This window comes from Mirounga leonina, unplaced genomic scaffold (genome assembly GCF_011800145.1).
Source record: "Mirounga leonina isolate KUSES-001 unplaced genomic scaffold, KU_Mleo_1.0 Mir_174, whole genome shotgun sequence".
In the NCBI taxonomy this organism is placed as follows: domain Eukaryota; kingdom Metazoa; phylum Chordata; class Mammalia; order Carnivora; family Phocidae; genus Mirounga; species Mirounga leonina.
Genome location: NW_023270451.1, coordinates 10,701,000 through 10,723,835, shown reverse-complemented (window position 1 = coordinate 10,723,835; position 22,836 = coordinate 10,701,000). Strand labels below are relative to the sequence as shown.

The 22,836-nt window shown below is 37.5% G+C and overlaps 1 protein-coding gene across 9 annotated transcripts in view; it reads left to right on the top strand.

Moving 5' to 3' along the window:
- Nucleotides 1–22,836, top strand: part of CACNA2D1 (calcium voltage-gated channel auxiliary subunit alpha2delta 1) — a 506,844-nt gene that overhangs the window by 410,295 nt on the left and 73,713 nt on the right. For 8 of the 9 annotated variants that reach the window (XM_035020464.1, XM_035020463.1, XM_035020460.1 and 5 more), the window contains exons 11-12: nucleotides 3,382–3,540; nucleotides 10,476–10,580. In XM_035020464.1, the coding sequence (XP_034876355.1) occupies nucleotides 3,382–3,540; nucleotides 10,476–10,580 (264 nt within the window). Of the gene's footprint in view, nucleotides 1–3,381; nucleotides 3,541–10,475; nucleotides 10,581–21,898; nucleotides 22,130–22,836 lie in introns of those variants that run through there. The other variant, XM_035020468.1, reaches the window with a different exon arrangement.

The window sequence follows — 22,836 nt, the reverse complement described above, 5'->3', positions numbered from 1 at the left end:
GTACCTGGAAATAGTGTTCAAAGTAAAAACAATAAAGAACTCAAATTATCTGTGCAGGATATTTTCCTTCTTGTTTTATCTCCACTCTCTCCAAACCTTCCGTCTCCTCCCTTTATCTTGATTGTGGCTTTTGTCCTCGGGGAAGAGCAAGGCAGACAGTAACTGTCACCTTTCCGACCCCAAATCTACGTATACACCCAGCAGCGTTTGTACTCAGCTCCCACTCATCCTCCCTGGAGCAGTGAAGTCGATGCCTATCCAAGGGTCACTCCACACGCCGGCTGTCTGTCCCTCTCCACCTTCACAAGAACTTTGTATTTCACCGCTTTTCTCTTTCCTGCATCTTTTCCTTCCTCCACTCTTCAATATCAGTCCTCTCTTGCTCTAGTGACCCTGCACTTCAAGGCAGCCTTTCTCCTTGACCCCAGCTTCACCCTTACAGGCACCCCGCCCCCCTCTTTTTCTTCTTTGCTTCCAGCCAAGGTGCTTTGAGGACATGCCTCTGCACTGGCCACCACTTCCCATGTGCTTCCAGGCATTCCGGTGGGCCCCGCCCCTCGCCAACACTGACCGTGTAACATGGATGACTCCCGTGGGCACTTTGAATTTTGCATCTTTGTCTCTGAACTGCTATGAACTATCTTTCTCCCTGAGACTTTTCTTTCTTCTCTCTCTCATCATTCCAAACAGCCCAGTCTCCTGATTTCCTTCCTGCCTCCATGGGAACTTATTTCTACCAAGTTTTCTTAGGGACTCCTTTGACTACTTTCCTTTTATTTATATGGTTTTACACCAAATTTCTATTCTGAAACCTTCTATTTTATTTTTAATCTTTAGCCAAGACTTCTTTTGAGCCTCATGCTTTAAAATTTTTATTTATTTATTTGGGAAAGAGAGAGCACAAGCAGGGGGAGCGGGAGAGGGAGAAGGAGACTCCCCACTGAGCAGAGAGAGCCCGATGTGGGGCTCGATCCCAGGACCCCGGGATCATAACCTGAGTTGAAGGCAGATGCTTAACCAACTGAGCCACCCAGGCGCCCCCAGCCTCATGCTTTAAATGTTACTATTGCCTGACTTCACCGTTTGCATGTCTCACTTATATTGAAAACTCAGCCTCATTTGAACTCTACTTCTCTTGTCTCTTCCTCAAGTACCCACGAGCCCATCACTCCTCTAGTCCTCCGGCCATCCTAATGTCTATGTCAGACACCTCCAGGGCATTCCTGATAAGAGGCTCTTACTCAGCAGCATCCCTGGTCCACCACCACACACTGTGGATTCTTCCTCCCAATCGCTGTACAACCCCTCCTTGTCTCACAATCTCCACAAATACCAAAGCCACTTACTATGTTGAGCTAGATTACTGTAATAGCCTTCAAATTATTTTCTCTCCTTTGAATTTTGTTCACCTTAAATCCATTTCCCAAATAGCAGCTCGCATGATCTCTTAAATCTTCACATTAAATTATTTTGTATGTGGCTTAAAATCTTTCTGTGACTTGCCATTTGACAGAAATTCAAAGTGCAGTTCTTTAGCATTTCTGTTAGACCCTGCATGATCTAGCCCTGCCTCCCTCCCTGAACACATTTTATGTCATTTTCCTCACTCATCTGTGACTGAGCTAAACTGTCCTCCTTTATACATCCCTAAACGGCTTCCCTTTTGTTGTTCTGTTTGTCTGGAATGTTCTTCCTCTATAGTCTTCAATGAAACATTTCTCTGGAATCACAGGAAATGCCAATTTTCATGCGAATTTTCCCCTGACTGCTCACAGTCCAAAATGGAACCCACTTGTGATATTGTCTCCTAGGGAATAATGCTCTATTGCTTTACAGAACTAATCATAATGTATTGTGATATGTTAGTTAGGAGGCTCTGCAAGAATAGTTAAAATCTCAGACTCTTACGTCACAGTGCTAATCTGATCCTGACTCTATGTCTTATGTGCCGTGTAACTACGGGCAAGTTCTCCAACCCCCCAGCACCCACGTTTCTTAGTGAATAGTAATAATATGTATCTTGTAGGGCATTTGCAAAGAGGAAATGGTTAATATTTGTAGAGTAAATGCAACATACAGTAGGCATCAGACATGTGCTTACATACATACGTATGTATACGTTTGTGCATAATTTACTTAATGCCTGAAGACACAAAACTATCATCTGCCACAATTCTTGACCTATGACAGGCTGATAGTAAATATTTGCTTATTGAATTGATGAACTATGCAGTGTACCTTACAACTAAGCTTCATTGATTTTCAGAGAAAAAAGGAATGATTGTTATATTTGTAAGAATATGTGATCAGTTATAAAATTTATATTTTGGGTTGTGATCCACCTATTAAAATTGTTTAATTATGTGTTTTTGAGAAAATCTCCAACATTTCATCTGGCCAGCCTCCTACCTTCTAGCAGGCATGGTTTTATTTTTTCCTCATTTTGCAGATGTGATACTCAGCCCCAAGAGCCTCAGGGGCTCATACAAATAGCAGAGTTAATAAATGATGGGATGTTTCCACTTACCTCACTGTCCTGGATCTCACTGCAGAACTCAGTGTTCTTAGCTTTTTTGGAAATAACCAATGAACTATGTGAATACTTTTGGTAGGATGAGTGATATTTTTGGGTGATAATTCTTAAATTTTCATGTTGGGACAGGCATTAGAGGTTGACGTTCTGTCCTCCTGCAGCTTCCTAGTTGTTCAGGGCTTCAGCACTTAGAGCAATCCCTGTCTGCAAGGTCTGCTTGTCCTTGGCCTTGCCTCCATCATTCCCTCCATCATGCCATGCCTTCTGTATATAAGCTTTCCAGCGAGCAGTTCTAAAAGGCCACCTGTTGTTCCTGATTCTTTCACATTACTTTCCTGGATTAACCCTGGTAGAAAGATTGTACCATCACATTTCAAGATTACTAAAACTCTGTTCCTGTCATTGACTTTACTGCCTTTCCCCCTAGCTTTTCCTTGCGAGAGGTAAGCAAGTGGTTAGTTTGTCCTTGAACCTTCCCAGGTGTCACCATATCATTTCTGGATTCTGAATACATTTCATTGTTTGTTGGCTTTTTTTTTTTTCTCTCTCTCTCTAAAGGCTCTGAAAATTTGAGAGCTGAAAGGGACCTTATGTAATTCAAGTCCTAAATTTATAATCAGAGAAACTAAGCTTCAGGAAGGTGAGTGATAGGCTCAGGGTTACACTAGGAGTTGGGGGCTCAGATGAAAATTGCTGTTTGAGCCTTAGTGCACTTTTGTTACCAATTTACTCACTTTATGAAAGAGAAAGTGGCGCAACAGGACTGGGACGTACAAACCACACATTCAAATAAAATGATATGATTGATTTTCGTGTTCATTTATTCATTTATGTTTTATCTTTCACAGTTTAACAGCAATGCCCAGGATGTGAGCTGTTTTCAGCACCTTGTCCAAGCCAATGTGAGAAATAAGAAAGTGCTGAAAGACGCAGTGAATAATATCACAGCAAAAGGAATCACTGACTATAAGAAAGGCTTTAGTTTTGCTTTTGAACAGCTGCTTAATGTAAGTATCCATACCACCCCCTTTTCTCTTTTATTACTGAATCACAGCATATGAATTTCAGTATGCTGGTACTTACCACCATCAGTCACTATGAGTTACATAACAGTGCTGTTTTTCATTTAATTTAAAAGCAGATGTGTCCAGGCAATAGAAATCTTTGAACTACTTTTATTTTTAAATCCAAAATTCAAAAGACATACAAAATGTAGACATTCTTTTTTCTTTTAGATCTTTTCTTCCATCATCTTTTAAGAAGCACATTTGTAAGATAATTATTTAATTTTGTATAAACCCTTCCAATTTAGATGGCATATGTAGAATATCATTTCCTTTTTGTTTTCTCTATCGTTACTGTATTTATCTGGAGACTGGCATTTTCAATCTTCAATGGCTGGTGGAAATACTGTAGTTTTAAACATCTACTTGGTTCTTGAAGTTATTTCTTAATGTACAGGAAGGTCCAAATGACAGACATGAAGGTGAGGAGGACATAAAATGCCAGAGCAGGGATTCCTTCCTCAGTGAAGATCCCCCTCCCAATAAATCACCCACCGATGTTCCATTTAGACTCTCACACTCCAGCACGCCTACTGTCTGCCCCATATTACAGCGCATATCTCACACTCCAGACTAGTGTTCTCAAATGGCTATGTCCTCTATTTCATTTTGAACTCTTCAAGTGCAGGAGTTATCATTCAGGTTTTTTTTGTTTTTTGGTTTTTTGTTTTTTTAAGATTTTATTTATTTGACAGAGAGAGACACAGCAAGAGAGGGAACACAAGCAGGGGGAGTGGGAGAGGGCGAAGCAGGCTTCCAGCGGAGCAGGGAGCCCGATGCGGGGCTCGATCCCAGGACCCTGGGATCCTGACCTGAGCTGAAGGCAGACGCTTAACGACTGAGCCACTCAGGCACCCCTCATTCAGTTTTTTTACCTCTCACAAAGCAATATTATCGTGGTGGTTGAGAGAGCAGACCTAACCTTTCTCTACTTGGGTTTCCTCCCTTACACCATGGCACATACCTCAGAGGGTTGTGGGTAGGATTGTCCACAGAACCTGACACACAGCAAACCTCATGTGAGTGTGGGTTGTTGGCTTGGCAATGGAGTCATGATCATTATGACCATAGTTAACAACTAGCACATGTCTGCTAGAGAGTCAGCTCATAATTCATACCATATTTGCTGAGTCACTGAAGAAGCCCTTACACGTGGTCTTATCTGCAAATCCTACTTTGTTGTTCCATAAGTAAAGCTTCCAAAACAGTTTTCAGGATGTCTGATTGGTTGCTTGATCCATTTGTTGATTTGGCCAATATTCATTGTGTGCCTCACAATTTCCTGTCATGTTACCAGCACTAGAATAGCAGAGGTAAACAAGACTGTCTGATCTCAACAACGTCCAGCATGATATGGTTAATTATTATTCCTAGTACAGTACGTTAGTGCTGTTATAGGGCATTTGGAGTCTGTTTACTTGAGTGACACCAAAGAGGGGTTCGACTTACCCAAAGAAGGTTGGGAAAGTGGGCATTTCCTTGAAAACAGGATTTTGAAGAATGAGTAGAATTTAGGCAGGTAGATGAGAGAGGGAAAATCATGTCAGATAAAAAGAACAACATGTGGGCGCCTGGGTGGCTCAGTCGTTGAGCGTCTGCCTTCGGCTCAGGTCATGATCTCAGGGTCCTGGGATCGAGCCCCGCATCGGGCTCCCTGCTCCGCGGGAAGCCTACTTCTCCCTCTCCCCCTGCTTGTGTTCCCTCTCTCGCTGTGTCTCTCTCTGTCAAATAAATAAATAAAATCTTTAAAAAAAAAAAAAAAAAAAAGAACAACATGGACAAAGGCACAGACGTAGGAGACTTCGTGGCACATTGAGAAAATGGCCGGTGCGTCAGCATGGCTGGGACATAGCAATACAGGAGCTGCGAGGAAAATAAAAAGGCCATGAGGTATCAGTTAATGAGGTGTTTAGGAGCAAATGAAAAGTTGATAATATGAGAATGACATGGTCTAACGAGTGTTCTAAGTTAAGCTGTTATATAAGTCCTGGTCTTGGAGTAGATGCAAAGAAACGTTAAGGAGAATGACACGGTAACTAACTGGATGGTTCTCTGGACTCGAACACTTGGTGGCTGGTGACACAGGAATCTAGAGAGAGGGACTGTGAGGGTAGAAATAGCTCCGTTTCCACTATGTGGAGTTTGAGGTGGTGGTATTTATTAGGTAGCGTTAGATAAGCAAGCAAGGAGATAGGAAAGCAAAGTAGTTCAGCTTTGCAGTTTCCAGGGGAATTCTCTTTGGTAAAATGCATATGTTTATTAAAAGATGTATGTTGGTTAATAGAAGGATGAAAACTCAGAACTTTGAGATTCAGATGTAATGAACGATTAGATGAAAATGGATTCTTCTTGCAGTAAAGAAATAGAAGTTTGTGGGTTTTTTCATAGAAGTTCTTTTTCTTTTAAGTCAATCAGGTTTTTCTAGATTGTGGGATTGTAATTACTCTTCTTGGTATTGTTAATTTGCGTCACTTCATTCCCTCGTATTCAGGATTCAGTTGTGAGATGATAAGGGGTCTCAAGCCTCGTGGACTATTTCCAAGGCTGTCTCATTAGAGAGGCCACATTAACTCCCAGATTCACTACTAGTTGCTGATTAAATATGACTTAACTCCTCTTGGCCTCTTGTACTTCCTCTACTACAGTTGTAAATGATATTTAATATGACTTCAGTTATTCCTGAAATAAGTGCTATGTTCTGCTTTCCACATATCCCTTATGTATTGCAGTTCTTCATTTTAAAATAATTCCCCCAAGGGCACCTGGTGGCTCAGTAGGTTAAGCAGCTGACTCACGATTCTCAGAGTCTTGGGCTCGAGCCCCATGTCAGGCAATGTTCTCAGCGCAGAGTCTGCTTGTCCCTCTCCCTCTGCTCCTTCCCCTGCTTGTGCTCTCTCTCTCTCTCAAATAAATGGATGAATGAATAAAAAAAAATCTTTAAAAAAATAATAAAATAAGATAATTTTCCTAGATGTCATTACTTGCCGTATTCAGAGTTGAAGCAGATTTTGTTACCTATTTCAAATGCTTCCAGTCTTATCACAGTGTCATTCTTTAGTTTTTGTTTGTCCTTCTAAGGTTTATCATTAAGATCCCTGAAGCAAATATCAAATAGAATTAAATGTATCATTTATCCCACAGTACACCTTAAACTGAGATTTGAATTAGTCCTCGGGTAGAATTTCATAAAGTATTACAAATATACGGAGATGCATTGTTCAAAAAAAATTTTTTTTTAGATTTTATTTGCGAGAGAGAGAGCATGAGCGAGGGGAGGGGCAGAGAGAGAGAAGTGGACTCCCCACTGGGTGGGGAGCCAGATGTGGGGCTCAATCCCAGGACCCTGAGATCATGACCTGAGCTGAAAGCAGATGCTTAACTGACTGAGCTACCCAGGTGCCCCAAAAACTTTTTTATTAAGTACATGATATGATAGATGCTGTGCTCTGTACAGGCCATACAGTGATACAAGGAAACACAGGATACACAGGGATATACATACCGTAATTTGTTATGAAATAACATACTAAATTTCCAACCCTACTAATTGTCGTTTTATTGAAATAGTCAAGTTCTTTCCTTTACTTAATTTGTTACAAACCAGTAACATATAATTGTTATGATTGTGTGATTCTTTAGATAACTGCAAATCCTCTGACTAGTTGCTGACTTTGCTCCACCACACGTCTAAGGAGGCTACTCCTGGGAAAAATCATGTTGAAAACAAAACATTTTGTCATTCCCCCTTTTGTGTATGTCCTAACATCTCTCCCTCTTGGGAAACATTATTATTTTAATTACACAAATGATCAGCAAGACCCTATGTGTTTACTTACACTGGTACTCGTTTCATTAATAATAATGGCCCCACTACTTCCAAAAATGAAACCAAGTCCTTATGTAAAATCTTTACCTAATCACTTTTATGTAACAGTCCTTTAGGTACCTATTATTTTGCCCATCTTAAAGAGGCAGATAAAAAGAAATCATCAAAGAAATTAATTTTAGTTAAGGATTTCAACGCCTTTCACAAAAGCATTTTGATGATAAAATATGTAACTTTTTGTATAGTCAGATTTTCATATGGCTTTCAGATAAGAACTACGTTTGAATGTGACAATTGTATTAGTCAATACTTGCATTTTCACAATACTTTGTTCAAAGCTTTAACTGCCAGTGTTCTGATGGCCTGATCGATGGGGTGAGATTATATGAAACAGGGTTTTTCATCAATAGAGCATAATAGTCTTGCTTAACTTTTACAATGGTAAATCTGTACTTCTTTGAAAAGTAAGATCGAGTATAGACTTTCCAGAAGACTAACCACTACCCAAGAATTAATGATTTTTTTTTCAAAAATAGTAATCATTTAAAGGCCAGGGCTGGTGCTGTCCAGTATGGTAACCACAATTCCATGTGTCTGTTGAGACTTGAAATGTGCCTGGTCTGAATTGAAATGTGTTGTAAATATAAAATACACACCAGGATTTGAAGAGCTACTCTGAAAGAAAAAAATGTATACCATCTCAGTAATTTCTATATGGATTTCATGTTGAATTGATAATATTTTGGATGACTGGGTTAAATAAATATGCTAGTAGAATTAATTTCAGAGATTTCTTCATACTTCCATTACTGTGGCCATTAGAAAGTTAAACTTACAAATTTGGCTTGCAGTATACCTCCATTGAACAGTACTCAGCTGGAGGCTTGACATTTTCTAAGAAGCTGAGCATTCATAAAGTAGTGTAATCTTTTATTCTCAACACTTTTGCAAACACATTTCACAACAGTAGAAGCTTGAGATTGTAATTTCAGACCTCAAAGAAGTCCAGCTTTCTAAAGTAATTGTTCATTTTAGTGCCTTTGTTGCTAATCCATTGTTCTCCTATGACTGACTCTTTTTTTTTTCTTTTTTTCTTTTTTTTTTTAATTTTATTATGTTATATTAGTCACCATACAATACATCATTAGTTTTTGATGTAGTGATCCACGATCCATTGTTTTCGTATAACACCCAGTGCTCCATGTAGTACGTGCCCTCCTTAATACCCGTCACTGGGCTAACCAATCCCCCTTCCCCCCTCCCCTCTAAAACCCTGTTTGTTTCTCAGGTCCATAGTCTCTCATGGTTCATCTCTCCCTCCAATTCCCCCCGCCCATTTTTCCCTTCCTTCTCTTAATGTCCTCCATGTTATTCCTTATGTTCCACAAATAAGTGAAACCATATGATAATTGACTTTCTCTGCTTGACTTATTTCACTTAGCATAATCTCCTCCAGTCCCATCCATGTTGATGTAAAAGTTGGGTATTCATCTTTTCTGATGGCTGAGTAATATTCCATTGTATATATGGACCACATCTTCTTTATCCATTCATCTGTTGAAGGGCATCTCGGCTCTTTCCACAGTTTGGCTATTGCGGACATTGCTGCTATGAACATTGGGGTGCATATGGCCCTTCTTTTCACTACATCTGTGTCTTTGGGGTAAATACCCAGTAGTGCAATTGCTGGGTCGTAGGGTAGCTCTATTTTTAAATTTTTGAGGAACCTCCACACTGTTTTCCAAAGTAGCTGTACCAACTTGCATTCCCACCAACAGTGTAAGAGGGTTCCCCTTTCTCCACAACCTCTCCAACATTTGTTGTTTCTTTCCCTGTCCATTTTTGCCATTCTAAATGGTTTAAGGTGGTATCTCAGTGTGGTTTTGATTTGGATTTCCCTGATGGCTAATGATGATGAACATTTTTTCATGTGTCTGTTAGCCATTTGTATGTCTTCTTCAGAGAAGTGTCTGTTCATCTCTTCTGCCCACTTTTTGACTTGATTATTTATTTTTTGGGTGTTGAGTTTGAGAAGTTCTTTATAGATATTGGATACCAGCCCTTTATCTGTAGTGTCATTTGCAAATATCTTCTCCCATTCTGTGGGTTGCCTCTTTGTTTTGTTGACTGTTTCTTTGGCTTTGCAGAAGCTTTTGATCTTGATGAAGTCCCAAAAGTTCATTTTTGCTTTTGTTTCACTAGCTTTTGGAGATGTATCTTGAAAGAAGTTGCTGTGGCCGATGTCAAAGAGGTTACTGCCTATGGTTTAAGAGGGGATTTGCCATTGGAATTGAGTCTTTCAGGATTAGAATATGTTTGGTGGGTTGAGAGAGGATAACAGGATAGTCTGGGATTAGCATTTACAAAAATTTAAGAGCATCGGGTGTTAGGGATCAACTAGGAGTTTATAATTTTGAAGAGGTAAAGTGAATAAAGTAGGATGAAGAAGGAGGAAAGGGAGCAAAAATGTTTGTAAATGGATTAAAAATATATGTAGAAGGGTATGCAGAATTTTCATTCATACTATTTATTTGTTTCTGGTACAAATTATAGGGGCATAAAATTGACATAATAGCCATTAGTTTAAAATCCATTTATTAATCAACCACTGAGAGGTTATTATTATATGCTAAGCCCTTGACGATCAAAAAAGACAAAACTTCATGCCCTTATGGCACTTAAATTCAACCAGGGGAAGTCAGCAATAAAAAAGTAGATAGTATGTACATAAAAGAATATAAAATGCTATGAAGCAAAATACAGCCTGGGAGAGAGATGGCAATGTAAAACATAGTTTTCAGTAAAGTCCTCACTGATAGGTGACATTTGATCAAAGACCCAAAGGAAGTGAGACCTGTGGATGTCTGGGGGATGGGAGGAGGCCCTTGTAGGGATGGGCCTGGCCTGATCTCGGAAGTCGTCCTTTAGAATATACCTACTGAACAGATCTTTCACCCACTACCTGCAATCTGTTCATGCTTTTTACATACTGTTTTATATTCCTTACCTTTTATTGTGAATGATACACATTTTGTTTTTGTTTTCTTTACAGTATAATGTTTCTAGAGCCAACTGCAATAAGATTATCATGTTGTTCACGGACGGAGGAGAAGAGAGAGCCCAGGAGATATTTGCCAAATACAACAAAGACAAAAAAGTGAGTGCAAGTTTATAGTATTTTAATCTTAATATCAATGTAGGTGGTTTTTAAAGAGACTGTCAGGGAGGGGCAGTAAGAAGGGATGTTAGTGTGCTGATTATAAAGTCATACAGATCATGGATTATAAACCATTGGCTAAATTAAAGAATTATTAAGTATATAATATTTTTATGTGATCCATAACTACCTATGTCTAACTTATTAATTTAGACCTATAGAACCCTATTTGATTCTTATATATAAATTCTATATAAGAAAATGTTATAGGGCGCCTGGGTGGCTCAGTTGGTTAAGCGACTGCCTTCGGCTCAGGTCATGATCCTGGAGTCCCGGGATCGAGTCCCGCATCGGGCTCCCTGCTCGGCAGGGAGTCTGCTTCTCCCTCTGACCCTCCTCCCTCTCATGCTCTCTGTCTCTCATTCTCTCTGTCTCAAATAAATAAATAAAATCTTTAAAAAAAAAAAATGTTATAGGAAGAGAATAACCAGAAGAGAATGGAAAAATAGGAACAGTTTGAGCTTTTCTAGGGTAAATTTATGATCATTTAGTTATTAAAGATTATAGGGGTGCCTGGGTGGCTCAGTTGTTAAGTGTCTGCCTTCAGCTCAGGTCATGACCAAGGGGTCCTGGGATCGAGCCCCACATTGGGCTCCTTGCTCAGCGGAAGGCCTGCTTCTCCCTCTCCCACTCCCCCTGCTTGTGTTACCTCTCTCGCTGTCTCTCTCTGTCAAATAAATAAATAAAATCTTTAAAAAAATTATTAAAGATTATAGTAATACTAAAACTTGCTACAGATGCCTAAAAATTATCTTCACAGACATTGTTCTGTTGATTTACAAATAAAGCAATTTATAACAGCAAAAACTGCATCCTCATTTGAAAACCTTTTTATTTTTATTTATTTTTGTGTACCTTAAAAGTAAAACAGCCAGTTATTTTACCAGCAAAATGGGTTTATTCAGGAATAGCAGAAGAATTCCAGCTCACGACCCGTGAACCATGGAAAGCCAGAGGCAAGTGCCCATAGCAGAGGAAAGGAACACTACTCTGTAGAAAAAAAATCAAAACAAAACAAGAAGTTGGTGAGGGGCTGCAAAAATCCATTGGAGGAAAGCCAGAGTTCAGGGTGGTGCTGGTTTCTCATTGGCTGAGTTGAGGTATTTTGTTATTGGCTGAGCTCATTGCTGGGCAAGGAGAAACTCTTTGTCCTGCTGAAGTAGTAACATAGGCATCGTCTGTTGCAAATGCGAAGTACCTCTTCTTTTTGGGGTCTGCAGCTGATGAGGGGTGTTAGGGAATGACAACTCCCCCTTCTGGCCTCCCAACACCATTTTAAATGAGGCTTCCTTTATTCAGTTCTACGCTTTGAAGAAAATATTTTAGACAAAATCTTTTATAATAATGTATGGTATGTAAAAAGTGTTCTATTTCAGTATGCAAAAAAGAATGTGAAGATAAGTATTTTGAGGTTGGAATGTATTTGTTTCAATATTGTTTAACTGCAGAGGAAAGTATTGTAGGGAGCCCTGACTAATTTGAATGTCCATCCATGTAGCAAAACCTGCTGATATTGTGGAGAATATCAACTATGACCATTTCTCTAGCAATCCTACCATCAGCTTATTTCATCTTTCTTAGTGACTCTTTGCATTTGATAAGAGAATGATTCTCAACTTGGTTTTTTAAAATGTTAAGGATCCATTAAAAAAAATAATGATATAAGCTATTTTTTATGTTTCACAAATTCCAACAGAAATTACGTATTTATCCACAAGTCTCTTCTGAGGAAAATGCCAATTCACTTTGCTTTTATTTGGACTTTTCATACTTAGGAAGGTGTGGCTCATCATGAGCACTAGTGGGTTGTTTTATATGCATTTCAGGAATTGAAAGGAGAGAAGAAAAAGGTGAACTAATTTTTTTAGATAGTTTTGCAGACACAACATTGTGAATAATTTGGTATAGTATTGATGAAAATTTTGCAGCACTTTGAAATACTCTTAGGTACTTTTTAGCCTTTATGTGATTGGAATATGATTAAAGAATTGAAAACATAAGCAAATTACTTACTTTGAAACATGCCTTCATCAAAGCAAAGTCAACTTTTGTGGACAAATAATTTCTTTATTCATGCCCAGTAGTGCTTTGTTTTAAAGATATTATTTATTTATTTGAGAGAGAGTGAGAGCCAGAGAGGTCACAGAGAGAGAGGGAGAAGCAGGCTTCCCGCAGAGCAGGGAGCCCAATGCGGGGCTCTATCCCAGGACCGTGAGATCATGACCTGAGCCAAAGGCAAACCCTTAACTTGACTGAGCCACCCAGGCATCCCAGGAAGAATTTCTTAAAGGAATACAGCAATGAATTTTACATTTGATATCAGAATTTGTGCCTGAGGTGTATCTTGATTTTAAGGAATATATAATATATTCTGGGTTTTTTTTAATTTTATTATGTTAATCACCATACACTGAATCATTAGTTTTTGATGTAGTGTTCCATGATTCATTGTTTGCGTATAACACCCAGTGCTCCATTCAGTACGTGCCCTCTTTAATACCCATCACCAGGCTAACCCATCCCCCCCACTCCCCTCCCCTCTAGAACCTTCAGTTTGTTTCTCAGAGTCTATCGTCTCTCATGGTTCGTCTCCCCCTCCGATTTCCCTCCATATAGTCTAACAAATTTGAATAAAAGAATATAAATGCATAAAAGGAGAGGTGATTTTCATCTAGACTTGTAATTTTTTTCTTCTTCCAAAACTGTATTTGCATCCAGGATTAACAAAATAACATCTCTTGGAGGCATATCATGAGGGTTTTTTTTTTTCCTTTTTTTTTTTTTTAGTATAAAAGGAATTATGTCATAAGGAAAACAATTGTTTTCTACTCTCTATTGTCACAAATTGTTTAATTGAATAAATGAAGAATTTGCTAGTTTAAAGCCATTTTTCTGTGTATACATTCTAAAAATGTCCATTCTAAATATTAATGTCTTGAAACACTGCTTCTCATCCCCTTCACCTTTTACAGGAACTGAGCTTTTTAAACAAAGCATTTTGTGACATGCTAAACCACATAATAAATGATTCATATCACATTCACTTTTGTAAAACTGAATAAGAATTTAGTCTTACTCAACCATCCTGCTGTTTTGTTTGCAAACAATGACTCCTACGCTCTGTGGACACACACTTTTCTTAAGGCCACATACCTTTATTAATGCCAGAGCAACTTTGGAACTGAATCAGTGCTTAGTTTCTGCAGTTTAAATGCTATTTTTACCTAACATAAAAATGAAAATGTTCTTGAAATTAGGTACTTTATTGGTTCTGTGACTCTAATTTCAGTGGCTGTAGCCAAGTTCTGTGATAAGCACACCTATACATATATGTGTACCTACATACACAGATAGATCCACACACATTTGTATGTTTTAAATGGGCATCGTCTTCTCTCTGTCCATTGTATCTCCAGGAACAAGAGACCATGTGTGTTACTTTGGCATAAGATTTATTATATAAAGTTGTATCAATAAAAGCCAACAGGTAGTTGAGAAGTTAATAAGGGGTGAGGAAATAGAAATCTGGATAAAGTCCTTTTTTTTTTTCTAAAGTCTTTGCAAATTTGCTAAGAAATATTGGGGGGAAAGTAAGACCATCAACTCCAGGTGAAGTTGTTTAGATACACAGGTATGGATGTGTATACACATATGTATTTTTTAAGAATGGATGAGCTAATTCATTATTCTGTGTTATAAATTAGGAAAGGGATACACACCCAGGGAAAGCTTATAGACCCAAAATAGAGAAATGATAATTGATGGAGATCCTTGAAAGAGGAGAGACAGAGAGAGAGATACAGATCATAGGTTTCTGATTTGAACAAGCAGGAATCCTATTTATGGAAACATTGCTGTCCCACATTTCTTATGCTCTCTACTTTGTTGCTCAGTGCCTTACCACATTTCCTCATGTGGGAAAACTTTGTTAAACCAAAATTTTATCTCTTGGTATTTGCATGTTTTGTATCCACTAACAGTGAAAGTAGGGGATAGCAGATGACAACTTTTAAGTCAGTTAGATGTTTGAGCATATCTGTATCTTGTCAAGACACCATTTACATAGTTAATTGTTTATGCTAAAGGCATGTGTAGGTATTATGTACCTACTGAAGATAGCATGTATGAGAAATTTTTTTCACCATCTTCAAATATGACTTCAAATGGTTGTGGATGAATTTGAGGACCCCTTTCTAACTTCTCCATATTTAGAATCCCCTACCTCCCACCATCCCACACCATGTGAGACATGTGCCACCCACAGATACTGATATAGAAGGTAAGTGACTATCTTTGTCATGCAAGGATGTACATGACACAAAATGTTTAGTATTTTTGCCATAGACTTCTTTGCCACAAGCATTTTCATTGCAAGCATTTTCACCTTAGAACTAAATGGCCATAAGGCAACTTTGCCATAAAAGATAAAAAATAATTGATTGACAGGTCGGTTTGACAGTTTGGTTTCTCAAACTGGTTGATAGTTTGATTTCTTTTCTCCATCGGTGCATGCTGCATTGACGGATTGTACTCCCATTTCTGTCTGACATAAATATTAGCCCTCATAATGGTGTATACACATTTCCTATAGAACTTTGCAATGTCTATCACTGGACATGTACCAGTATGGGAAGAAAAAAATAACTATGGAGAACGCTTTCACAACACACACAAAAAAACACGAAGCTTAGTGACAGATATGCTTCCTAGTGTTTAGAGACTGATCTCTCTCTCATAAGATGAAGAAATTTTAGCAAAAAAAAAGAAAGAAAAAGAAAAGTACAATGTTGAAGAATGAGACAAATCAACCAGCCAAAACATCCCAGAAAAATATAACACGATGAATGAAAGACTTCAAAGCCCAGTGCTTAGGTATAACCCACAGAATAAAAGCAGTGAGTTTTGCAGGACTTACTGCTCTGACTCCACAGCGTACATTTTGAATGTATTCAAGTAGTTTGTATTTCACAAAATAAAGTCTTTTAAAATTTGTCACTCATTATCCATGTTTCATTATCTTTTTCAATGAATGATGCTCTTTTATTTTTCATGATTTTATCTCTTATAGGAAAATTGCCTTAAAGCCAATACTTAGGCAGTGAAATGTTTGCAGTGAAATTGCTTGGAGCAGAGATGTTTACAGTGAAATTATCTAGAACCGTGTATGACAGACCAGTCCCCTACCTGCAAAATTAATATTTGTTACATAATAAATTTATCAGTTCAGAATTTCACTAGCTACCTTATCTTTCAAATGGCCGGTGTGTAAAAATAAAATTTGATAGGTTGACTGAAATAAAAACTTTCAGTACTCTTACAAATTCTGCACGTGATTATGACTTTATGTTAAAACCGATTCTTTAAAAACAAAGTTCACTTGTGGCTTTCAAAGTAGCAGAATTACAAAGTCATAAAGAAAGTTGGATGAGCTTTCAAAGGAAAATCTGAAAACTACTCTTTGAATTCTGCCTTTTCCCCCAAGCCTCTTGCTTGGCATACGTGTGACTACTGAATGCTTCATTTACATTCATTTTTCATCCAGATGACATTAGAAATCGTTCAGAGCAACCCAGGTAGGTGTGATGAGGTACATCCGGAGAGCTGATGAATGAGGCTGCAGATACACAGCACAATTTAATGAGGCCAAAAGGTTGAGAATTAGAACAAAATGTTTGGGTTCTTGCGAAATGTATTACTCTTGGGAATTAATCTACCTGATTATAGATAGGTACAGCTTTAAAACGGAGTCCGTGTTAATCTCCTCACACAGCTGTTCCATATTAAAATGCATTCACTTTATAATCTTTACCTGCAGCAATGCCATTCCTTAGGGTTCACCCATGTGTACCACACTTCCTTAAAAATGGTGCCAAAACTAAAATGAACTCTATCATAAAGTCCAAACAAACGAATAAAGGAAAGTGAAACCAGACACAGAGTTGAAAGATACTTCCCAGGCGTCGCAAAATTAAAGATACTTGATTTTCTGTAGAATAGCAAAAAGATTGGTTAGCCGTACACACTTAAGATTGTCTAGCCAGGTAGAAAATCGTCCTCAGAGTCTTAGCTTAATTCTCAGAATTAATCGAGAAATGCAAAAGCATCGAGAATTTATAAAATGCAAATTTCAAAGTAACGACTAAATGAAGAAGAACAAATGGGAACTGTGATAGATTGATTTCAAAGAATACATTGCTAAAATTATAAGAGGCTGACAGATGCATTGTTACTTTTTAAAATTATTTAGAAAATGATTAGCAATGTCTTTCCTATTTTTCTGTCAGATCCAGGGTAGGAAGAAATCTGTAGCCTACAGAAATCTAAAGCAAGTTACAAATGATGGAATCTGCCTGTGTTTTATATAGTAACAGTGAAAATTGTCAATTAATTTTTCAACAGATGGTAAGGAAAGTAATTTGTTGCCTTCTCTACTGTCCCTGCCTGGCTTCTCCCCGGCAAGAACGAAACCTTTGGAAGCAATGTCTGAATATATGCAGCATTCAGATTTGTAAAATATGTAATACCATTTAACAAATGCACTGCTTCTAAAAAGTTTCCTTTTAGATATCTTGCCACTTTCAACAGTTACCAGAAGTTTTCCAGCTTTAGAGTAGAAAATGTACCTTTGCTCATAAAGATCAAGTATGTCATTTATGCCAGTTACTATAGAGTTGAAAAGAATAATTACCAGTAACCCTGGCCCTGCCAATGGAGAGATTATCTATTTAAAAGGCATGGTTGTGTGTGTGTGTGTCTTCCTCTCTGACAGATTTATTTACATTTGTTTCTCTTAATATAAAATTAATGTTGACCGTCCATTCCCTGAACTAAGGAAAACATGATCAGACACAGTCTCTTCAGGTCTGAGTACTGGTACAGAATCCTTAATTTAATATCTAAAGTCTAATGAAAAATGAAGTTAGGCATTACAAGAAGCACAAAGTATATAAAAAGACATACAGAAAATGTACAGCAGATGCACCTGAATTAATCTCTAGATAGAATTCTGTCACCCAGAATCAGGGTGCCCTTTGGGTTAAATGGTTAGACCAGAAAAGGCATGCTCTTCTGCATTGTCTGAGGCTGCTTCCTTCTCTGATGAAGAATTCCGCTTCCCACAGATCTCTGCAGACAGTTTTGCTGGGCACTCCCTCTCCCCCAGACTCCTTTATCATTCTGTGTTTGAAGCACTGTCTGTCCTCTTTCGTTCTTCCAGATTCCCCTTTTTGATTATTTTATTTATCTTTTCACTTACCTTGAACTTCCCTCTGTGAAGGAATTTGTTCTAATAACACAACTTTAAAAAGAAAAGCAAAATGCAGTAGTCATGTTGGTTTTGTATACATGATCTTAAAGAACCAAACAGATGTTTCTGTCACGTCTTACATGTGGGTGCTTAACATGGATACATGCCTTGGGATTATGTTGGTATTTTACATTTATTGATGACAGTTACAGTGACTCATCCTCACATTATCAGATGATGAGGTGAGCTTGAAGCTCTGTGAAGTAGGGGTTATGTCCGTTTATAAATGTACCACTGAGTCCTTTGGGGCTAGTGCAGTGCTTGATGCCCAGAAGTTGCTAACTATATACTGATATGTCAGATGTTTCAGTAAATACACAATAAATAAGCTCCTAAGGTGGTAAACTACAAAAAAATTCATAAATGTAAGAAAAATTCAATAGCTCTGTTCTTTTAAAAGATAATCACTTAAAACAATATTTATTTCCTTATACTTAGAATGTGGAGTAGAATTGATGTTCCACTCTTGTATATATCATCTTATGAGGAAGGAGGGTTTAAGTTTATATAAGAAATGATTGTATTGATGGCATCTTTCCATTTACTCTAATCAGTCTAACACGTAGTTTTTCATGACTATTCTCATTATTAGTATCAGTGAAGTATTTGGCATTACCCAAGAATATCTGAAATAAATCAGTATATTGTTTATTTTCTGACCTCCTAGCTGATGATAGTCTCAGCAGAGCTACAGATTGCTTGGAAATACAATGTGCCCATAGCTTATTCCTCCTTTCTCAGGAACTATAAATGTACGCAGAGGGAAGGAGAATTAGAAATTACTTCCTTATAATCTGATACTGTGAGCATGATTCATTTTAACTGTTGCTAATAAGTTTTAAATACCAACATAATCCCAAGGTGTGAATCTGTGTTGTTATCCACCCAACATGTAGGACACAGGAGAGAACTATCCGCTCCGTTTTTTAATAAGATCATGTATGCAAAACCTATCTGACTACTGCATTTTGTTTTCTTTCAAAAAGTGATTTGGTGTTATTTGCTTGAACAAATTCAGTAGTCCTTGATTAAATTTTTGCCTTTGTCAGACCATAGGAAATTTCATGTAGATATACCTCATATAGACACACTGGAATTTAGACAATACTGGCCCCTTTTCTTTAGTTCATTGCTAAATGTAATAAAGTGAGCCACATTTGTTCTTCTAGAAAGGTGTCGTTTTGAGTTATTTTGAGTTCTTTTTGAGGCATGGAAGGCTGATGTCTCACTAATGGAAAATGTTACCCCATGGAAATCTGATAATTTGACTATAGAACTTGTAGTCCTCTTCCTCCTCATCCTCATTACCATAGTTAATACTGATTGAACTTAAAATTTTCCATGTATCATAAAAGCTTTATATGTATCATTTCACTTACAATGGGGATAATCGTATGATAAAAACATTTTCATGACCATCATCATTATCATCATCCCCGTTTTGGAAATAAGAAAACCAAAATTTGGGAAGTTAAATAACATGTTGAAAGTCATACAGCTACTAAGTGGCAGAATTTAAATGACCTCCAGTCCGGATTTCATAAGCTCACGTGGAATGCGCCTAGCCGGTCATCGGTCTCTTTCTCCCGGGCAGCCTTGTGGGGCTATGCCAATCATCATTTGCCCACCCAGGAGCCTTCCTTGTAGTCAGACAGCAGGACTGTTCCACTAAGGGACATGGCTTCTTGCAGCGTTAAGAGGTTAAGACGGATTAAACTAAGCCATCAAAACTTTGCAGACTACAAGTACCTTTCAGATCATCGGGCTTTATAAAATAAATTAAGTGTGAAAGGTGAATGTGGACACTTTTATTTATTTCATGCTACTATGAAACTAGGGATGTGGGTTATTTGAATGCTTCAGATTCTGGTACACTTGTGAATTATGGAAACCGCTGTAGAATTTTCTCCTAAAATATTCAGTCCAATCTAGTATTTTTATAGGCTGAAGGCCAAAAATTTTAGTACACACAGTAAATTAATAAAACCCATTTCTGACCTCATTTTTCTAATGTTTCGATAGCTGAAGTTTTTATTTTAGTTTTATTGGCCTCTTTTCTTCAGAGTCTCATTTCCATTATTCCTTGGAGATTTGCCTATTGTAAATTAAACTTGAACTCTGGGTAACTGATAATTGTTGAGGTGACAGTTTCCAGTAACTGGGTTCTGCTGGGAAACAAGAAATTCCTATGGCTTTTTAAAATAGGTTGACCCTGTGGCTTTGGAAAAATCTTAATTGAAGACAACTATTTTAGGCTTCAACAAACAGAACAAAACAAAACAGATTAGCAGAAGTCCAGAATTATAGGGTAAAGTTATAAAATAGTGGTATATTGTAAGGGACAAATTAATAATATATTTTAAATAACCAAACTTGCTGTAAATTAAAAGTTTTCTCTTATCAACTGGGCCGGTCTTGACATATCAACATTAGACTGTTGGAATTAGAATATTCTGTTCAGAGAAAAATGGTTTTTGAAGCAACTGAAGACAAAACTATGTAAATTTGCAACTAGTTATAATGACTGACTTTTAAGAATTTTAACTTTATTAACTATGCCCTCAAATTACTGTTGCTTTTTAAAATACACTTATGTAATTAAGCATGAGTCAAGACTTAGGAGAAAATTTTCATTCTCTCGGAATTATAGAGTACAGAAAGGTATATATATTAAGTATACTTCATTTTGCCTCAAAAAGTTTGTTCACCTTCATTGGACAAGTCTGCATAACCTAAAATAAAAAAATGCAGAATTTACCATGCGATAAGTATAATGAAACTGCCCAAATTTTCCAAAATGCAAGATGACTATCAGCCTAGTTTTGGCTCAGTGTTAAAATGAACAGATTGAATTTGAATGACACCAGAGCTTGTCTTAAACCCATCTGGTAAGAAGTTGAAACTACTCAACCAGCTTTTCACTTTTTTTCCATTTAATATTTATTTTCATTTATATTTGAGGCCCTATATTAGGTGCAATAGTTAGAATACTGTTTCCACCCAATCAAACTCTATTCAATACTACCTCCCCATGTTATTTCTACTGAAGACCTAATCTCCAGCATGATGAAAAATATTTTTAAGTCCATCTAAAACTGTATATGTCTCATATATGACCGTAAAGAGGCCAACATTTTGAAACATGAGCTTAACTAAAATCATCCAAATTAATGGAGGAACATTTAACAGATTTTCTAGAAACACTTCAGTTACGAGGTTTCTGGTACACATTTGTTAATGAATCCAGTAGTGTGATTGAAAGTGCACTACTGCAGGACGCCTGGGTGACTCAGTCGGTTAAGCGGCTGCCTTCGGCTCAGGTCATGATCCCAGGGTCCTGGGATCGAGCCCCTCATCGGGCTCCCTGCTCAACGGGAAGCCTGCTTCTCCCTCTCCCTCTGTGACCTCTCTGGCTCTCACTGTCTCTCAAATAAATGAATAATATCTTTAAAACAATGCACTACTGGGCATGAATAAAGAAATTGTTGGTCCATAAAAGTTGACTTTGATGAAGGCATGTTTCAAAGTAAGTAATTTGCTTAATTGAGACTTAAGATGACATATTTAGCTTGTGTGACTATACATTAAGGATTTTGAGTTATTTATTTTTTAAGATTTTATTTATTTGAGAGAGAATGAGAGAGAGAGAGCATGAGAGGGAGGAGGGTCAGAGGGAGAAGCAGACTCCCCGCTGAGCAGGGAGCCCCATGCGGGACTCGATCCCGGGACTCCAGGATCATGACCTGAGCCGAAGGCAGTCGCTTAACCAACTGAGCCACCCAGGTGCCCTTGAGTTATTTTTTATGTCATTTTATTTGTTTTTATATAATACCATGCAAATAGTCTAATAAGAACTCTAAAAATACACATCCTTGAGAATGTAATTTACCCTACCTTTTACATGTGCCTACTTCAAGGAATTACTTTATTTTTCTCTTACCCCAACTAATAGCTAAACGAGAACAGTAAATTTAAAGAAGTGGAAAACATCAGAGGAATGAGGATAGCAATCATCTCTGCGGATTTGGCATTTGGAAGTCGAGAGAGAGTTCCTTCACTATTCCACAGGGTGGCAGTAATACAGCATAGACTAGGAAGAATGAACCTATTTAAAATTCGAAGTGGAAAGTTCAAACATCATCTCTTAAATGTCACCAGTTTCTTGTGAACATACGTTATAACATGTATATTGCAAATGCGTATGAAATAAATGAAATTAAAATTCTTAGTACATAGTTAGGTAAAATATATAAGGCAAAACTAAATGCAACATGAGTATGGCAGTTGGGATTGGAGTAATTTTTATATTTTTTTTGTTGTTACATAAAGAATTTAAAAGCTAGGGTGCTTTATATTAAACTTTTTCTGAACCAAGTGTATATTTATAAAATAATTTCAGAAAATTTTAAGCAGCCTATAAAATCATTAAAATATACACAATGCGTGTGTGTGTGTGTGTGTGCACACGCATGCCCATGTGTGTATCTACCAAGAGAAAAAAAGCATCTGAGGTATATTAGATCTTGGAAATATTGCAATGGGAAGGTGGTTGCAGAAATTATAAAAAGAAGGGTGAATTTATAATTCTTAAGATTTTAGTCACCATGGGGAGGAAAATTTCCGAAAAATAGTGTCTGACAACGTCTACACTAAGGCAAATAAAAATTAAGAGGTACAGATTATAAATTTGTAATATGGGAATAATTCAATCTGTTAATGCAGCTTTTATTCAAACAGCTGAGGATCTGTGTGGCGAATGAACACAGAAGGAGGCACATACACAAACAGTGTTTAGTGTGCTTTAAAATGTTCACCCAGCTCTGATTCTGAATTTCTTAATTTAGACAACTTCTAAGATCTTCACATCTGCAAACCTGGGGGAGTTAAGCA